The sequence below is a fragment of the Lonchura striata genome, chromosome 6 (assembly GCF_046129695.1).
Source record: "Lonchura striata isolate bLonStr1 chromosome 6, bLonStr1.mat, whole genome shotgun sequence".
NCBI lineage: Eukaryota > Metazoa > Chordata > Aves > Passeriformes > Estrildidae > Lonchura > Lonchura striata.
Window position 1 is genome coordinate 38,313,056 of NC_134608.1, and position 20,883 is coordinate 38,333,938.

The following is a 20,883-nucleotide window of genomic DNA, read 5'->3' on the forward strand; positions in this document are numbered from 1 at the left end:
TGACATATATACTTACTATTATCTATAGCAATTACATAAATATTATGTGTTATAGTATGCAATATAGTATACAATGTTACACTGTTACTAACATACAATATACAAAAAAGTTAAAAGTTAATCAGAATATTGCTTTACTTGAACAGACTGGTGAGGACTCTTAGTTGCAACCCACACTGACTTAAGTAATTTTTATTTTATAGAAGTCTTTTCTGGAGAGAGACTTTAAACATACAGTATTCTCTGCTTCTGAAAGTCTCCTTTCCACTCATTCAATCCAATTTAGACACAGGGAACTATCAGACTTCAGAAGCTAAGTGAGACTATTTTGCCTCCAATCACAAGATTGCAAGATCAAGGGATCACGGAAGAAATGGCTACATTTATCTGATTAAGTATCCCTACAATTTTGTGCAATTTTTGCCTTTCACATAACCACTCCTTGAAAAACAAAAGGGCTTGTTATGTGGATGGATTTCAGCTTGTACTTGTTCTTCAAGATACTAGTCAAACCCTGCAACATAGCCTGCTTATGAACTACTGACGGTTAAACAGTAGAGGGAGCATAAAAACACTGAAGCAGGAGAAAAAGGTGCCAATGGCCCATACTAGAAGGAAATGGTAACATCTATCCTAAGAGCTGCCAAGTCATTCCATAATTTGTACTGCCATTGGAACAAGAGTATCTCCAGTATCCACTGAAAACTTCTCCCTGGCTGTCGTCCTCTCCAAACCTGCACAGTAAAGCAATAAACCCAGTACCCTGCACTAGCAGACACTTTATCTGTACCTGTTTTTCAATGTTTGGTTTGCTGATCTGTACAGTCTGAGGCCCAGCAAGCCTGGTACCCGGTGCTGCTATCACGATGCTGGTGAGCTGTGCCATAGGGAAAGTTTTGGCTATGGTTGCTGTCTGCCCGTTAACTACACGAACTGGATGTATGGAGTTCTGAGAGTTGGGTAAAGAGGTGGGTGTGAACTTTGTTGTCAACATCACAGGCCTCTGAATAAGCTGAGGAGCTGCAAGCATTGGAGGAGGTGCAGGGGCAATAGGAATGTTATTTTGGGCAACTGGTTTAGGTCGAACCTATAAAAACAAAATAAGAGAAAAAAAAACTCCAGAGATCTGTATATCAGTATTTCAGATCAAATTTTTACTGTCTTTCAATTCATCCTGTATAATCTGCAGGAGGCTGCTTGATTTATTTTAGATAACGTAATTTTTAGCATACTGTCCTAAGTATGTTAAGAGGAAAAAAGCACCACATTTTCAAGCTTACTTACATAAAACCCATCTATAACATTTGCATATACAGTCATCATCCCTGAAATGGTATTTGGATGCACAGACACTTATACAGAATATTTATTGCCAAATGCCTTATCTGTATCTAAATTAACATCTTGGTTTTACAGGCCAAAAAAATCCATGTGATATTTACAGGCACAGCTGAGGCGCTAGTATTAAAAGTGTTTCAGGTCTTTGTAATGAACCTCCAAGAAGTTATGAACAGTTGATTGTGCCCTGAAACAAAAAATTATTTTTTTTCAGCAAATACCTGTTATCTGTCAATTCTATATATTATTTAGATACCTGGAAAAGCAATCTTGATAAGCAAAAAAAGTGACAAGATTATATATTAATCCCTTACTGAAAGTGCTGAACATACAAGTAAATGCAACCATTTATCTTCTTTCACAAGAAAGAAAAGAGCCACAAGAATCTTCTAAAACTCCATCACCAATACTTGCTTATTTCATGTCTCCATTAAGTTTGTACTTAACTATGGACTGAAAATATCATTACAGAGTACAGAAGCAGAGCACTTTACTTTAAAAATAAAGCTTTTTTTTCCTTATTTGATTCCTGCAATACTCCATAAAGCATTTTACCATGAAAAACTAGATCACATTCCAACAGATCTCACCATACCCAAATCTTAATCAGATACCAGCCCTTACTTTCCCTTCTCGCTTTGCAAAAGATTTATTTTTATTCACAGCATCACATATTTCATACAAATTAAGTAGTTAATCCAAGATATTTTTATTTTTTTACAAAAAGAAGCAATCCATGTCCTCCCCAAACCATGAAAAAAAAAAGTGACCTGCAAGTTTTACTACTCAGCTGAAAACAGAGGTCATTCTCCCTTGAAATACAGAAATACTTGGGAATAATCTAGAGAAATATCATTTTTTTCTTTTTTTGCTCATGAGCAGCAAGCAACAATTAGAGCAATTTAAGGCCTTGGGCGATGCTTTGATTTTGATGACACCTATTCCATGGGTTCATTTCACTTATTGCAAACAAGATTATATATAATCATCATATGCAAATTTTGTAACTACAAACTCATACTGGCTGGAGGATGGCTGAGGAGGTCTCTAATTTGACCTCCTGCTCAGAGCAGGACCATCACTAAATGCAGATTGGTTGGCTCACGGCTTTGTCCAAATAAATCTTGTAAAACTCCCAAGGATGAAGCTTTCACAACATGTCTGAAAAGCCTCTTCCGCTCCTAATTGTCCTCAAGGAGAGAAGTGTTTCCTTATATGCAGTCTAAAACTTCGCTGTCCTAATTTATGAGCATTGCCTCTAATTGTCCTGCCAACCACCTATGTCTCCAGCTTCTTGTTTATTTCCTCACTGATACTGGAAGTAACACTGCTGTTAGGGTGCCTCCAAAGCCTCTTCTCCAAATTTGAAAAGCCCAGATTCCTCGGCCTCTCCTTACAGGTTATATATTCCTGCCCCACCCAAGCTCTCTTAGTGGCCTTTCTTCCCATGCTTCTCTCAGATTTATCAACCAGGGATTCCAAAACTGCAGGGTGTTTATTGGACTCAGTTTTACGATTGCTGAGGAAAGGTGGATAATCTCTTCTCTGAATCTACTGGCTGTAATCCTGCTGGTACAGGTCAACATGCTGGTAGGTTTCTTTGTTGTTAGGGCACATCACTCATTTAGCTGCTGTCAACCAAGACCTTTTAATCTGTGCATCTCCTCAGCCAGTCAGCCCCCAGCCTGTACCTGTGCAAAGAGTTAGTCCATTCCAAGTTTGAAGACTACCTTTTCTCATGCTGAGGCTCCAGAAATTCCTGCTGGCCCCTTCCTTTATCCTGTCTAGGGCTGTCTGCATGTCAGCACTGCCTTGAAGAATATTGACTGCACCCTCAAATTTGTTAACATCTGCAAACCTGTTGAGGATGAATTGTCTTCTCCAGCACATCAGCAGTAAATGCCACAAAATGTTCATCAAAAGTCTCTTCTATCTATGCTATAATTAAGTTCCTTCTTCTATTGTTTGTTCTCTGTATACTCACCTGTGGAAGAAAATTTGGACGAGGAGTAAGTCTGGGAGGAGGGATGAACTGCGGCACTTTTATGGGCTGAGGCGTAGCCTGAACCTGCTGTAAGAACATGAGAAAGCTCAGTAAGAAGTAAGAGGAAACTTTAGCTTTTAAGTTTTTCACCAAAATCAATATTCAGAATTATTTTCAGACCTGATGTCCTCAGTTTTCACTCTGTAAATAATTTTTTTATAGCAAGAGGTTCCTAATTAGAAATGTATTAAAGACAGAACTAAACCTTATTTTTTAGATCCTACACACCTTACTTCATAAATTGCAGACATATTTCCTTTTAGTTCAACTGTAGTAACTATTGTGCTCTGCAATCTAAAACCATTTCATCTGATGATAATAAAAACTTGTATTTCTTTTAATCATTAAAAAATGGCATTACAACAGACAGAAAATAGTAACATTTCCTTGCCCAGCTATATGAGCTATGGTCTTTTTATAGTAAATGACACACAGAAGAATGAGAGAACATCTCATGCAAATAGCAAAGATTGGGAAGTTACAACTCTTTCAGCAATATTAATGACACTACGAGGGGCTCTAAATACCCAACTTGAAATTTTCAAAAGTAGGCTATTCATTTGAAACAATTAAGATCTGATTTTAAGTACTTCCCTGAAAGTGAAACTGAAATCACCTTCATGGAGCTGCCACATGATTAACCACTGAATAGCACTACCAGCTACCATGAGTACCTGGGGAGATTCTCTGAAATTAATGTCAATGTGATTTTATACCCTCCTATACTTCTGTCCACTGACACAAGATTGCAATTTTCTTCAAAAAGGTCTTGTACTGATTAATTAGTACTCAGGAAAATATTCTGATATTTTTGATGAAATTTGCTACAAAAACATAAATCGTAGACTAGTATTAAAATAGAATTACCTCCTCAAATCAAAGTTATTCAGCAAGGAAATGAAGTACAGACACAAAGAAGAGATGACAGTGGTGCAAGGGATGACACAGGAAAAGAGAATATAGAAATAACGTCAGTCAAATAGTCTTCTCTATTCTGATCACAAACATATGTCTCATTAGGGAGTAAAATTACTTCTATCTGCATTAAACTGTATTTTAATAAATATAGATAAATTGGATTTATGTTTAATAAAGCCATAGCCTTTACTTCAGAAGTAAAATTTCCTTGTCATGCTGTTACATAATGCCTGGTTTCCAGACCAAGAAGCCTATATAATCCAGTTCTGAAACACTGGTTCTTTTATTTCTAGGTGGCTAGCTATTCTGGAAAAGACTGTGTGGTGTAGCTAAAGCACAAAATTGGTATTTCCAAAATACATGTTTTTAAAGAAACAGCATGCGTTTATGTGTTTGAAAACATGCTGAATGAAGACATGGTAGTGGGCAAACTTAAGGGATGTATCTAACACCAGAGACTTTATCATGCAAAGGGAGTAAGAGATTGACTCAAAAAAATCTAAGATGAAGACTCAAATTGATCAAATAAAGAAAGTCTGACATCTCCTTTGCCTAAGAAAAGAGTAGGAATTCTGCAGAGCACAGCCATACAGATTCAGTAAGGGCAAAACAATCACTACTGCTCCATGACTACGGTTACTAACAGGGGAAACTTTACAGAGGTGATGACAGCACTGATTTAACTCTATAAAGCAAAACAGTAATAACAACCCACATGGAGAGAAGATGTTTTTCTTATAGACTATCGCTTTAGCAACGTCAGCTAGTGAAGACTCACACCATGCCCCTACTATCCTCATTTCTGTGAGAAACCCTGACTGTTTATTTTTTTCTAATAGCCCTCTTGTTAACCAAACCCACACATAACTGCAGGGCAAACACATGAAACGCTTACCAAAGTTACTGTGTTTTTTGTCACTATTTGGACTGCCTCAGCTCCTGGCCCAGTGACCTTATTTGTTGTCTGGAGGTTGACTGGTGCATTCTGCGCATCAGTGCTGAGGACTGCTTTCTGATTGTTGTTGATAGCAGTAACCATGGCAATGGTAGGTCTCTGACCCACAACAGAGGCAGGCATGGTCGCAGTTGCTGCTTTCAAGACGAGAGGTAGTGTCTTAGTGGTGATCATAGAAGCTGTAGTTACAGTTTTCTAAGGGAAACAGAAAATACACTGTAAGAGACAGAGACACTCCATATCAGACAGGACGTGGGTTGGTTAGTCAGAAACAATAGACAGCATGAGAAAGAAGAGGCAGCTCTGAACCTATCTACCTGCTGTTCAGACAAGCACATTATCTTATGCCTCTGAAAACTGGATAGCTAGAAGCATTCTCATTTGAGGCACATGTTTGTTCTGTTTTAATCACCTGCAGCACTGCAGATTGAATCAAAACCTATTCCTGAGACAATTACAATTAAGTGTTAGCAGTGGCATATGCATTTTGGATCTTTTAGTTTCATAATACTTCCAAATATGTGCTGTCAATATCAAACATTTACGGTGAAGGTTTATGAAACATAGCAACAAACTAGCTTTTCACTGAGTAAAACTCATATTTTCAAATGGAAACTGTAGTTACAGTGATCTTCACAACCAGAGGAAGAAGGGGAAAAGCATTCATAAGTTGATTTTTTAAAAAAATAAAAATATAATTATTATTTTGGGCATCCCAGTCTCAGCTTTAGTGATACATACAGTTACCTTGCACTGAACTTTCTTTCCTAATAGTATCAGTAGGGTTGTCCTGAAGTTTTAAGAGCTGGCTGTTAGTCTGCCCAGCTGCAGACAATTAAGTTTAACTTCTGTGGAATGGGCTAATTTTGGAATATGTATTTGACACCATGATTACTCTTGGGCTGTTTTAAAAAGAGTGGTTTTGAATCATGTAACAACAGCATTTATCTGAAATGCCTCAGTACATCATGTCCAAAATTCCAAAGTTGAAGCAACTATCATTTCACAGTTTTGTTTTAAAATATACTGTCTCCCAAGATGCTAAAGCAAATGGACTTTACAACTCTCATTCAAAAAGCAACAAGGTGAGGGTCTCCATATAAAACCAGAACACGATGCAAACAGAAAACTCATGACATGTGACACTCGACAGAATGGCAAATGATCTTATTTCTTTTCACTTTGGTGTAAAAAATCCATTGCACCAATGGCACTGCATCTTCAAAACTTTAGTCACATGATCAAATGCTTTAGTACTAAATAACCAGCATTTGCTCCTGATGTCAGCTCTGTGTTTTACAGAGGAAAAAATGGGAAAACAGGGATTGCACAGTCTTTGTGTTCTGAACATGCCTGATTTAGACTACTTGACTTTAATCATACAAGACCTTTATCTTTTTTCCTAATAAAATAATATATTTCTAGTTGAATTCTGCAGTATTTTCACCAACACTGTTCCCTTAAACAAAGAGTTTACCTTCACACCTCTAACTTCATAATAATTAAGCTGTCACCTAACTCTTAATTATAAACAAGTGTGAAAAAATTCACTGTATAATGCCAAATCAAAGGATAATTTATGCTTCAGTTTTATACATTTATGAAAAATCCAGACATAATTAAACTGTCCTTGTTGCAACTCAATTTTCTTAACTTTTTATCTGAGATCTAACAAGCTTATCAACCTCTGCTGCACCTTCCCCAAAGCAAGAGGCTCCATTTCCATAATGCAGTAACATTATTCAAGCTTTTCCAATGAGATGTAACGTGGTATCATTTTCACAAACATTACATTCAACCATAAAAGTTTTAAAGAAAAGTGTAATCAATCATGTAATGCAAGACTGTGACTTTTCCAAGGGGTTCTACTAATTCTGCAAGTGCTCAGAGTACAGCTTCAGTCAGAAGATCACAGAGCTTGATATCTCTGTTACTTTGCTGAGCATTAATTAGATCTATATTCTAAAAAGTAGTCAATATATTAATTCATGCTGGAGTTGCATTCATAGTGAGTCTGCATTATTGCACATAATATTGCAATAATGACCTTTTAGTTATGAAAATTTTAAAAGAACTTCTAACTGGACATATCATGTGTCACTGTTAATTATGGCATATATACCTGGATTCCTAAATTTGATTACTCTGAAGACAATCACTGAAAAAATTCTCTGTAGTGACACAGACTTGAAAAATATGTTATTTACAAAAGTAGGCATGAACAAACTGTTCATAGAGAGACAAAGTAATGCACCTTTCTTTGCTGAAAGAGACTGAGAGACAGTTAAGACAGAGGCAAAACCTTAGATACAAAATGTGCAGAAATAAGAGAGGATACTTCACTATTTTAACAACATAAATAAAATCAGAAAAGTGTTAAGGATAAAAGCTGGTTTATTTATCCAAGGGACAGGACAAACTCCCTTCCAATTTGTAACTACTTTCCAAGCACTACTGCATCGAAGAGAGTAGCAGTTTTTTGATTGTTTCGCTAGAGGGCTCTTTAACTTTGAACAAAACCTCAATTTTTACAACCCTGGAGATGACCTGGAAGTTAATGAGTGAATTCAAAACGTGGAATACTGAGAAACACATGAAACTCTGTTTGCTGCTCTCATGTTTTCTGACTGAGAAACAGATTACTGATACAACAGTGATCCATTGCTTGCCTATAAATACTTTAGGACAGAATAATATTTGCTCCTTTGTTCCATTTTAGCTTTGATATTGATGTTGCTGCTCAAAATGTGTTTTCCTTAGTTAGGTTTGCTTCATTTCAATGTGTTTTTCTCAAAAATACAATTAGCTAAGCTTCACTAATGCATTTTAGAGCACATCCAAACCAACTTGCTGAGTTAATAAGAGAACTAACAGCCCAACCATTTATCTCTTCTGTGCTTTCAGAAAAAGAGAAGATGAGAATCACAACTGGTCAAAGCTGTGGGTGTGATTCACTGCAATTTGCATAAAGCAAACTTCATGGGTGAATTCTGTCATCTGCCTATTCAGGTAAACATGAGCTCTTAAAATTGCATCAACAGGAAGAAAAGACTTCATATACACTTCTTTTTACAGAATGCCTCCCTGCATTTTCTATCTGTTTTATTTAGCACACTTTCATGAATTCAAACATCTGAACAGGAGAAACGTGAAAATTCCCCTCTTTAGCAATCCACTTTCTCTGCTGAGTTCTGGCATTATGTCTCTAATCCTATACTGTAGTGAAATTCAGTTCACCTTCCCAATAAAGACCCTATTTTCTGAAACTTGAAGTCTGCAATTAACACTATATGCTTTTAGACAAATCCTTGAAAATTCAGGTATTATTTGGTATGACCTACCTCTGTTTAAAAAGAACCAAGCAGAAAGAAGAAGGAACTGTTTTCTTGCATTTTGTTTACATTTGTAGAGAGCATTTGCTTAGTCATTTAAAAATAAAGGATTTTAATCATATACCTCATACAGAGTGTGTGAAATATTTAACTATTTCTTGAGACGTACTAGGTCAGATTCATTCACACACCTAGGGAAAAGACAGGCTCATGTGCTAAACTTTCACTTATTTTTTACACTGCCACCCTTCTTTTCTGTGGTATTATGATTCAACTTTCAAACAGCACATTGTTTTTAAACTCAGATTGGAGATTTTTGCCAAAAAACCCAAAAGATCCATATCTGCATATTCACAGAAGAAAAAATTCATTTGGTACACTAACAGGCATAAGTGAAAGTTTGCAGTTTTCTCTCTGCACTTTTCCTTTTTTTAATTTTCATTGAGTTCATAATTTAGTAATTAAAAGAATTGTAGCTTTTTACCTGTGATCCTATCACATTTGGAGAGGGTGCCGTGGACTGTTGCTGCTGTTGATGGTGATGTTGCTGTAGCTGTTGTAGTGGTTGTGGCTGTGGTGTCTGTAGTTTGTTTTCTGACTGTGCCAATGGCTGTATTTGAAATTTACTGTCTGGCTGTTCCTGCTTGACTATCAAATTCTTTCGAAGCTGTTCCACCACTCTTTTCTACCAGATAAACAAAATCATAAACAGAAATGATGACAGTTATTTAGCTGCACGTAGTAGAGAAAATAATAGCACCTAAAGATACATTTATTTAGTGCAAATAAGGAACTGCTCAGAAGCTTAGTGGGACTTCTCTTTTTGAAATTTTAAGTATTGCTGTTACCTAATAGACACAGTCTAAAATTGGCCACAGAGGAGTATTAACAGCCCAGCAAGGTGACCTCACTGTTCTTGTAGAAACTCATTGACCAAAATTCAGCCTATTCACAAACCACTGCAAGACCTCAGAAACTTATATTTACATGATTCCACATGTTTTGACTCCTTCAAACACACACACTCCTAAATAGTGACAAAAAAGAACTTTGGGTTGAAGCCTCCCAGCTGATTTCAAGGCAATAGGCATGTCATTTTGTACCAGGCATTGAAACTGAGTGAGAAACAGTCAATTTGAGTGCAAAGGGTGGGTCAGGAAGGGCATGGATGCATGGTCCTTCTGTTCAATATTATTGTCACCTGAAAAAGAATCAGAGAACCCTACCTATATGGGAAAAAAATGGTACAGATCTATTTCTTCCAGCTTAGGGGCTTCATATTACATTTTAGCTTCCATTAAAGTTAGAAATTATTATTATTGAAATTATCTCTTCTCCCAGTAGCCATTGTGCACCTCCTTTAGACAGTAAAAGGATTTAAGATCAAGTGATTTGCAGCATAAGATACATGTTATCTGCATGGATAATAAGGGCTTACAATTTATGTTCACATTATACTTTAGTGTACACAACAGTGAAAACGCGGTGAGCCTTTTTTTACCTTCTGCAGGCATGACCAGAAATGGACATTTTTACATATACTTTAATCACCCCCAAATTTGAACAGTTTTAAAAAGATTTAGCTATATACCTAAGCCCCCTTGATCAAGAGCATATGCACACTCCAAGAGATTACACAACAAGGCAGTCTTTGGAAGAGGAGAATGAAGTTAAAGGCATGGGACAAGCTGAACCAAGAAAGCCCTGGTGGAAACAGGAACGGTCAGGAAAGCTCTACCAGAGCCAGATGCTGAAGTTGCACGTACATGGAAAATAAAGTTTCAAATAACACAACCATTTTGACAATACCAAATGCTTTAATTTTTTTGGTTTGTTTTGTTTTGAAGCACTAGTATTCAGACACAGTACTAAACATAGAGATGAAGGAAAAAAAAACCAAAACCCCAGTTATTTACTACAACTGGAAGAATATTTTTCCTCAAATTTCATTCGCACATGTTTATGAAATTCTGAGCTTAAAAAAAAAAAATCTGTTTTCCTCATTTTATGGATATACAGTAGACTTATGATTTTAAGTATCTTGCTTATGATGAGCTAATACAGCACAGTGCCTCACACAGTGAATGTGTACGTCTAGCTCAGAAGAAGACAACAAAAAGGGCAAGTTCCCAAATTGACAGATTTGAAAACTGGAACTTTAAAAAGCCAAATAAAAACTTCAAGCAACAAACCCCACATCCCTGTTTCATAATGTTGAAATGTGTGAGCTCACATGATCGATCTTTTAGCAAAAGACTGAATTCAGCAAGTTGAAGTTAACAGAAGAAGGACTGCAGGGCTTCCACAAAACCCACAGCCCTGGCTGAAGATGCCTGCTCAGCTCTGGCAAGAGAAACACTGGCCCAACCTAGCTGAGAATTCAGGGAGTTAGTAAAGTCCTTTACTAAAAGAACTATTTTACCCTGCATCCAGCAAAGTGCTAAAAGCTGTCAAAGCCTAAAAGCTGTAAACTGTTCGTTCCCTTCTGAAACAAGGATCATATAACAGAAGTGTAGAAGGCATTTCCCTAATTCAGATATTTCACATAGTTTTAATGTCCTGTGTCCAGCAGCTTGCTCATATACATAATAACTGGACAATCATTTAAAATTGCTTTCTGAAAAGATCAACCATGTTAACATGCAAATCAAAGTGCGGCGTCAGCAAGCAGATACAAGAGCTGAAAACGCAGCCAAGGGGGAGGAGAGAAGGCAGCAAAGTAGGAGAGGAAATAATGCAATGTACTTATAGAATACCTGCCAAAAAATGGACTGCACATACACTCCTCCTGCACGGGAGGCTAAAGAATTACCATACCCAGCATGAACAGGAAGGGAGTTTTTGTCTTCCACAGCTGCCAGTACGAAATTCAGGGATAATGATGCTCTTCTACTGAATCCCTGACTGGAGGAAATCAGCAGCAATGGCCCAAGAATGAATTTCCATCTTGTTCTTTACAATGGGAGGAACATTAGTGAAATGATAAAAAAAAGAGAGAAGGAGAGAGAGAGAGAGAGAGAGAGAGAGAGAGAGAGAGGCTGAGGGCTCCTCTGCCATACTGCTACAGCAGGACAAGAGCCAGCGAGGCAAGCAGGGGAGCAGGAGCGAGGTGAGTCACATGGCATTCACACACTGCCTGTTCCACCCCCGGGCCTGAAGCACGGCCTGCAGAGATGGGGTAAAACAGGACCGAAGCACAGTTTGTATTGGTGCTTTGTGCAAAAACTGACGCTCAGCATATTTGGCACAAGATGCATAACGTGAGTGGAAAAACGCCGTTGCTCTGGAAGTCTACGCTATCCTGGTGGAGGCTGCTGAGAGCTGCCTGGCAGCAGCATATCCTGCCATCCATATCCATTATGCAGATATTAAATTGGAAGAAACATCTAATGCTTTTAAGATTCAGAGAGTAAAACTGAAGTTTGCACTGCATGCCAATTTCTTACGCAGTTTAATAAGCTGTTTCTACCAACTGTCAGTAAAAATAACACATTGAAACTACTGAAATAATTTTACTATCTGCAAGACTGTTTGGGATTGTCTGTTTGTTCGTAATTACCAAGAGAGATGCTCTGAACAACATATTTCAAAGTCCATAGCTGAATTTGCAAAACCAGGCGAGTTTCTCAGGGTTGCACCTACACAGGAACCCGGAGCAGATGTCCCGTTTCCAGCGCTACCCTCTGCGTCCCCCTGTGCCCGGCCCAGCCCACGCCGCTGCTCTGACTCCGCACGCAGCGCACGGCTGCCCCGGCATCCCGCTGAAGCGCACGTGTGTCTGCAGCAACCTCGGCAGAGCCTCCTTCCGCAGGGAACTAAACGGGAGGGTGCTATGAAAGAAACTCTTGTTTACTGTCAAACTTCATTAACACCGTGTTTTAAAATTGTTCCTCAGTTATTTGACTGTTCTTAATCAATTTTAAAGACAGTTTGTGCTGCAGAAAGTACAGTCTGTATGACTGAGATTTGCCAAGGCTGATATCAAGTCCTAGATGCGTGTCTTAGAGACTGAATGCCGATCAGATTCAGGTGTTCTAAAAGTACCACAGAATTCTTAAAAAAATATTCCTAATTCTTTAAATGTAATCATTGCCATTTTTCCTTTCCACTCATATTTAAGAATATTTAATTCTTACAGACTACTTTAACATTTTAAATTGAGATTAACTCAATCATAAACACATCATCATGCACACAATGAGTTTTCTGCATGTCTTAAAGCTCTAGTTCTCCTCATACTCCTAGAATAGTTTCTTTTCATGCCATAATATGAATGTATGAAAAGCATTTGTCTTTCAAGTTTATTGAACCTTCCTCAAAACTGAATGTCAATCCTCTCATTACATCCATGATGTGAAAGAATTTAATAATCTCATCCATTCTTCCAAACTGTATTTTACCCAAAAAGGAACTGCCAGCCCTATGCAATGGTTACTATCAGACTACTTCCAAACCCATTTGTTGAACAGTGCCCCCGTAAGCACACTGCATCACCTCAGAGCTCTCGCTGTCTTGACATCTTTATCGCTAATCTCATCAGGAACCATTCACGCTGCTGAGTTCAGAGCTCGAGACATCTCATATGACCCTTCCTTAAAGTTAATAATTGCAATCAATATTGTGACATTTTGCTATACCACTTTCTCATTTATGCCACAGGCTAGATCCTAACACAGCATTGGAAGATTATTTTGGTTTGATTAAGCGAGAAATAGATCTTCTTGGTAATGTATCTATGCCAAAAGACATCTCTGTGCTCATTAAAAACTACCATGAATATGTTTTTATAGGATAAGCAAAGTACTTGGTGCAAACTTTAAGTAGGTTTAAGATTTTTATCCTTATTAGTTAAGCATTATTTCCATTTAAATCAGTCAATCAAGCAAAACATAGTTCTCTGAGTACATCTCACTTCTAAATACTAGATCCCTGGTTGTATTTGGTGACACATTTTCCTCTTCTTTCATGGAACATGTTCAGAAAAACATCCATACCTAAAGAAAGCTCTGCTTTTCAACTTCAAAAATTAATAAAAATTAAAATATAAAGAATTTTTAAAATGAGAAAGTAAACTAGCATACTAAATAATCTTGCAATGCATACATTTCATATCACAAAACCAAAGCTGATGTGGTTTGAGCTGCTCAGCTGCCAGCCACTGACATGACCCAAAGAGAAAGATACCAGAATTTCCATGGCAGAAAGAAGTTAAAAGCTTAACTTTAAGAGATCTGGTACAATAGTTTTTAACGTGCAAAGAAGGTGCATTCTGGGAATGGAATTTGGGAATGGAAAGATTACAAGCAAGGAAAGTAATTGTATACTCATTTACTACTTTAAGATAGTATCTAAAATTTAAAATAGTGAAATCCAATTATAGAAATTGATGACGCAGAATCTACACCAGTAATGGAAAAAACCCTTTTGTACAAGCCAGCTTGAATTAAATTCCATTGAAAGAATGATCTAAGGACTACAAAAATATTTACAGTTATTCTGTGGTTATCCTGTATTTTTATGGAATTCTGCATTTGTTGCTGTGCTTCACTTATAGCCAGATCTTTCTATCAACTAAATCTAAACCAACTAAATTAGAAAGAATTTTATTTCCAGAAAAAAGAGTGGTACCATTTCCTACTTCTTAAAGGTGATCAAAATGGCCTCTATATCTTTCAGTCAAAAAGGCTCCCCCAGAGTTAGAGGTGCTTGAATGCTGAACAGAAATGTAGCAGTGGGACTGGGAGGCCACTTTCACCTCATACTTGAATGCCTTACTGGGCATCATTACTGAAATGTGTCCTATTTCTTTTTATAGCTGAAAAATCTGTATGTCTTTGAAGTCTTAGTTAAAATACATGGGTGTCTAACCTTACCTAGTCAATGGCTGCATTGCCAACACTCCAGTAAGTGTCCCAAAGAGCAAATGCTGCATTCAGCTCACAGAAAACACAGCTGTAAAAGCAGCACAAAGATGCAAGGACTTCTGCACATCTAAAAGAGGTTGCAGAGCATGTGAGGGCAACTGAATGCTTCTCCTGCCTCTGCGATGATGGCCCTGTGAGGTGAATTTACACTTAGAATACTGATGAGCACTAGAGATGAACCACTTAGTTTTGGAAACCTCCGAATTAATAAGTTTTCTTTGCAGTTTTAATATCTTTAATACAATTTCTGATTATGGCATCTGGTACCTTGTGTAAAATGGAATTTATATAAAATTTTATTCCATAAAAAAACAATGTTATGTCAGATAAATATTATTAGATAGCATTGGTATGATGTGAAAAGTATTTTTGTCATTAAAAATGTTGGTAGACTTATCACAATTGTATTTTAAATTAATTCCTACAGGTGTGATTCTGAAACAAACACACAATTCAGACATGAACATACATATTTTGAAAGTGATACTGAATATTTTCTTTACTAATGAGAAACATTACTTAAAGCTGCTAGAAATCATTCAGAAGTGGATTATGACAGTTCTGAAAATAATATTCATTCCTTCTTTCTTAACAGGGGAGAATGCTTAATTTTTTTCTAAATTTAAAAACACAGCCAGAATTATAAGTTAAAATTGTCAAAAATAGCAGTTGTGCTATTCTGCTTCATGTGACTTTTTGATTGCTTTATTTTCACTACTGTGTCTTTTAATATTTGCAGCACCCCAAGTCAAATTATTTTGTGGAGGGAATGTTGTACCATAAAATGCCTTAAGCGTCACTGTCTTCTTGTTTTAGAATAGTCATGCACAAAGCAGAGCACAGAGAATGAACAGGCACACACGAGGCAGCACACATGCAATGTATTCCTGCAGTTTACATATTAACTAAATGTAATATCTAGCTTCTTACCCCAGCACGTATGTTAAGAAATTTGCAAGAACAGCAACAATAATTAAACAATGAAGCAATTAATGAATGGGGAATTAAGTGTGTGACAACAGGCAAAACAGAACAGGAAAAAGAGTTAAGTACAGTACTTTGAATGTAATTAAGGAATAATGAAATTAAAGGAATTAATTTAATTATTTTTTTAAATTTGACAAGGTTTGACAAAGTTAATCTTGCTTTAGGTTTTTTTCCTTTACAGAAATATTTCCAAGTACAAATACAAAGTTGGAAAAGGGATATGGGGACAAGCTCAACATGAAAACACTGACGAAATTAAAGAATTAAACTGCTGACTACACTGGAAAAGGTGCTCATTTTAATTTTATCTTGCCCATCTTATTGTTCTACACCCATTTGTCAGTTTCACAGTGGAAAAAAAAACGTTCTTAAGGGAAAAATAAAAAAAACACCTAGACATAGCTTCAGAAATGAAACAGGAGCCTTTGTACTTCAATGTAAAAAAAAGTCTGTATCATCTCCAACTGAACCTAGTTTACTAGAATCATGTAATGTGGTCTTGTAAAATCTGTCATAGACTGAAACTTGCAACGTAAAATCTCAGAATAAAAAATACTGTGCATTGTTATTCTTGCACAGGAGAATACACAGGAGCAGCTACCCCCATGGGAAAGCTGTTTGTGTCTATACACAGTAGCTGTTTACTAAAGCTAAGCACCTCTGCCAGGCTAGTCCCACTGCTTCTCTTCTCCGACCCATGATTTACCTCATAACACAACATCCTTTAAACTAAATTTGTCTGCATTAAGCAAGCAAAGTGGAGCAATTTAAATAAATGAACTTATTTCATGGTTTAGAAACAAACAACCTAAAGAGAAGTATACTTTTTAACCTGGTAACTCCTCATATTTGGAATAACTCAAAGGGAAAGTATAGTCATAAAGTAATTTTACAACATACTAAGCAGATTTTCATGTGCACAGTATCACAGTCCTTGACTAAAATTTAGTCAGCTTCAGTAGGATTCTTGTGCATCCTACAGCTATTCTCATGACTGAATCACACCTCCTCTTTTCCTCACAAAAGGAAACACACATAGTTCATACTCATGTGCCTCATGCATGATCAGAAATATCAAGCTAGATTACTAGATTTACCAAACCACAGAACAGAAATGCATTCTTTTGTGAACAGAAAGATCTGGATGCTCAAATTCTATCATAAAACCCCCTATTGATAACTCTGATTTTGGTAACAGCATCAAATACTTCCTTTCCTCAGTTGCTTTACAAATGCCACAAACTAACACCAGAATTTCCCTGTTGTCAATCAAATACTGTTTAATGCCAATTCAATTAAAATGTATCACTAATAACATCACATCACAGTTCACTGGTGATCTCTACTTCATAAGCAGAATGAGCTATTAGAGCAAAAAGTCACAGTTTCACCCCACTCAAATGAGAGATTTTTCTCCTCTTCCCAGTAATTAGAACAGTATATCAAAGACAGGAGCTCTGTTCAGTTAAACATATCTGCTGTCCTATTCTCTTTAGTTAACTAAGGACAATCAAAACAAAGAAAAATGCCTGCTTCACAGAGAAGACATCAAATGAAATCACTGCAGACGTTCCAAACTGCTGGCCTTCAATTGTATCAAGGTTTGTGGACTCTCTGAAGCAAACTCTCTGAAAAACAAAGCCACAGTTCTTGCCCTCCCAATTTAAATTGTATGGGGAGAGGAACTGTGTTTATCATCACTAAGTATGGCAAAACTACTCAACAACTGAAGACTTGCTGAACTACCACCATCTTATATTAAAACACCCAAGAACAGGCATTTTCCCAAAATAATGGAAAGCTACCTTTTTCTTGAGGGATGCAGAGGTACTGGAAGAGGTTCAAGGAAGACCACAACCACAATCAAGGATCCAACAAACTATGCTGTGTAATGTGAAGCTTACTGAGGCTCCGCTTATCCAGGTTATTGAGAGGCAACTACTCACTGAGTACAGGTATTTATACACAGAAAAGAAATCCAAGGATGGGAGAATTTTTAATTTCTCTGAGAAATGCTTCCCCAGCACTGAAACTCCACATAAAGCCAGCCTTACTGTTTAGAACATGAACACGTCCAGAGGCACAAACAACCGATATACTCAAGGTTCTTTTGTCACCTTCTTCTGAAACACAAGATACTGGCCACAGGTAGAGAAAAAGAGGCAAAGCAAAGCAAGCTTGTTGCCTTTTATTGCATGCCTTCTTTACATAATTAAGATTTTTATTGTTTTTAGATCTGGAATGGGAAAAAAAATTCTCCAGGTCAGACTTGCTGAGATTTTTTTTTCCTTTCATTGCAATGCAGAATGTGGATTGCCTGTTAGGACTAGCTGGGCATATTTCCCCTTATCAACCCGCTGACATTGTAAAGGCCTTCAGAATATCTGGCAGCATAATCCAGCACCTGTTGTCTGAAAAACAAAGATGTGGAAGACAAAAATTTAGTACATGTGATACAAACCAAACTGTTCAATTCTCCCTGAATCAAAAGACATCAGACAGGATTACTGGGGTAGACTATAATGGCCTCTAATATGCAGGAAGTAAAATCAGTAATTTCCTTATCTTTTGGAACTGATGTGAGGTGTCTCCCCTCTACTTCCTAGCTGCCATTTCATAATTAAAGTTTATGTGTATTCTATTAAAAGAAAAAACAAAAACAACCCACAACTACGTGCTATAGATGAAAAACAAAAAAAAAAACCCCAACAATTTAAGAATGTGATAGTTTTCAACAGACATACATAGTACCTAAATTAACTCACAGGATCAGGCACTAGTATCCAGTCTCAATTTACGTATGTAATCTAAATTTTGTTTAGTTTCTAGAATATAAATCCCAGAAACTATTATTGTTTCCACCAGAACTCTTCTCTATGAAAGCTTAATGCCTTGGTACCAGAGCCCTAGGATGGTGCCATCACTTCATCCTGCAAGGTAATGGTTATGTGATATGCAGACACGACAAAGGCACAAATGGCACACAAAGATCTTTCTGACATCAATGGATACTTCCCAGGAGAATGGATTTGAGATCTGCCATGTAAGTATGGACAATATCTTGCATGAAAAAAGTACTAGTAGAGTCCAGGTAAGGGAACATAAACATCCCTACCCATAAGTTCATACTACTTCTTCACAGTGTGCCTGCTCGTTCAACAGTTATACTGTCATAATTTTAGACTGTTACACCTCTGCTCTAGGGTTTATAAAAGATCAGAGCACTTGTCACTCTCAGTGCAGGTAGAGTGAGATAGAGTGGTTGAGCAGTTCATTCTTCTTTCTAATTACACTCCATTAACCTTCCACATGAGAGCTCCCCTGTGCTTTCATACCAGCAGCACCAACTGGCTGTGTTTGATAAGGCTCGGCAGCATTTGCAAGACCAGCACGTGTAACTGAAGGAACACTTCAGCTCAGCAGCCCTCGCAGAAGCTGTGCTGGTGCTCTGTTACTGAGCTGCAGTCAGATTCAGCTGAATTGCACACACATGGACACCAGCCTCACCTTATCCACTTCCCTCACCCCTTGAACTTCAGAGATACATGATCTATCAGAAAGCCAAATGCAGATCTAGGGAATTATTCACAACAGGGAACCCAACAGTCATCACACTTTCGCCTCACTGCAAAGACCTGCCAAGAGAAAGGTATTTAGAGCACTAAGGCATGCAGGGCAACAGAAGTTGTCCTTACATTCTAATTAGATCACATTAGTGTATGCAACCAGAGTACAGGGAAGGAAAATTACTTTTGAAATTTAAATATTTTTAAATGCACTTTCTGCATCTGGGGTTGTTTGTCGTATGTTCTGAAGATCACACTACTTACAAACAGCATTATATTTCTCTATAAACTTTCTCAACGGTGACCACATAAATAAAGCTTTTCTAAAAAGACAGACTTCTTCAATTAATAATGTATTCTAGGGGAGTTTTAAACTCAGTGCCAGGAAAGCTATTTTCCATGTGCATGAAGGTAGATTAGCATTTGTGTATACCGAGTAACAGTGTCAGCACATGCTTACACAGATAAAAGGGAAACAAATTTGGAAGGAGGGATTGTAAACAATCTGGAACAGAATCCAAATTATTTTTAAAATAAATGAAACATTACAAAATCTGCACTTTTGAACGACATTTTACAACCCCTTTAATTTTTTTAACTGTTTCAAATTACTTCACAACATAAAGTGGTATATGGAACTGGTCTATATAAATGAGTGATGGCAAAACTCTTTTTGCTATTAGCTCCACTATCCTTTCCCATGCCTCTCCTGTTTTTTAACATATTTTGATACTTGCATACATGTATCTCCATAAATATAACTTTCTAACACTGTGGGTTTCCCAACCTTCAGCTAATAATTCAAAATGACTGCTGTTTTCTAAGACTTGGAAAGTTTGAAGTGTCCAAAACAAAATCTGTTTGTGCTAAAAGCCAAGCAATGAATCCACCCCTTTCCAGTTCTTGTTCAGAATGGTTCAGGAATTTTATTTCAGAGCTCTGGTGCACATTGTCAAAGATCCCCTCCAGTACAAAGAGAAGAGAGATGGTTCTTCTCTTATAACAGGAAGGTAAATATTGATACTGAATCCACCTAAAAGTAATTTGAAGATACTTGGTTTACAAGGGTGATCATTTAAGACCATTAGACTCACCTTCTACATCTATAATAGATTTTGGACCTTCTTTCTCCAATTTTCTTATATTTAGTCTAAAGATTCAGTCTTTAATGCAATTTAACTTGTGCCATCTAAGCCTGTAATATTATGACAGAAATTCAGAATTCATGGATGTGATCAATCATAATGAACTCAGGCTACTGAGTTTGCTTCAGGAAAGCTGAATAGACAGAGGATAGTTAGTTCTTACCTCTAAGACACACTTGCTCAAAGTGTGAATACAAGTATCTTTTTAACAACAATTTATTTGAAGAATATTGAATTATCTTGTTGGGATACATTTGATATCAACAAAGTACAAGATTAATTCTGGTGGATAGAATTTCTCTACTAAATATCACTCTTAAACCTAATAAATTTGAAACAAACACAATTAACACGTTGAAGAAATTTAACTACAGCATCTTTATCTCCTGTTCTGTGAAAATCTATCCACAGTGCTTCAATGCTATAATGCAATGAAATCTTGTTTGAGCTAGGATTAAAATTTGTCAGACTAGGATAGCACTGAAGGAAAGCAGAAAGACATTTCTGTGCCACACATAGCTCTTACTTCTGCAAAAAAGATTTTTATGTATGAATTGTAACCAGTACCTCTGTAACTTGTGCTGTCATATTTTTTGAAGTATGTGCTAGAATCATGACTTAAAGCTCCAAAATTCCTGGCTGTAAGCATCTAGTGTTGAAACTGCTTTCAGAAT

At 37.0% G+C, this 20,883-nt stretch overlaps 1 protein-coding gene across 20 annotated transcripts in view; it reads right to left on the reverse strand.

The window, feature by feature from the left end:
* PHF21A (PHD finger protein 21A) overlaps positions 1-20,883 on the reverse strand; it is a 123,632-nt gene that overhangs the window by 16,408 nt on the left and 86,341 nt on the right. For 15 of the 20 annotated variants that reach the window (XM_021533412.3, XM_021533410.3, XM_021533413.3 and 12 more), the window contains 4 exons: positions 9,072-9,272; positions 5,196-5,450; positions 3,323-3,409; positions 791-1,087 (listed from right to left, as the gene is read on the reverse strand). In XM_021533412.3, coding sequence (XP_021389087.1) covers positions 791-1,087; positions 3,323-3,409; positions 5,196-5,450; positions 9,072-9,272 — 840 coding nt within the window. The remainder of the gene's footprint in view (positions 1-790; positions 1,088-3,322; positions 3,410-5,195; positions 5,451-9,071; positions 9,273-20,883) is intronic. The other 5 variants (XM_021533416.2, XM_021533418.2, XM_021533428.2 and 2 more) reach the window with 2 other exon arrangements.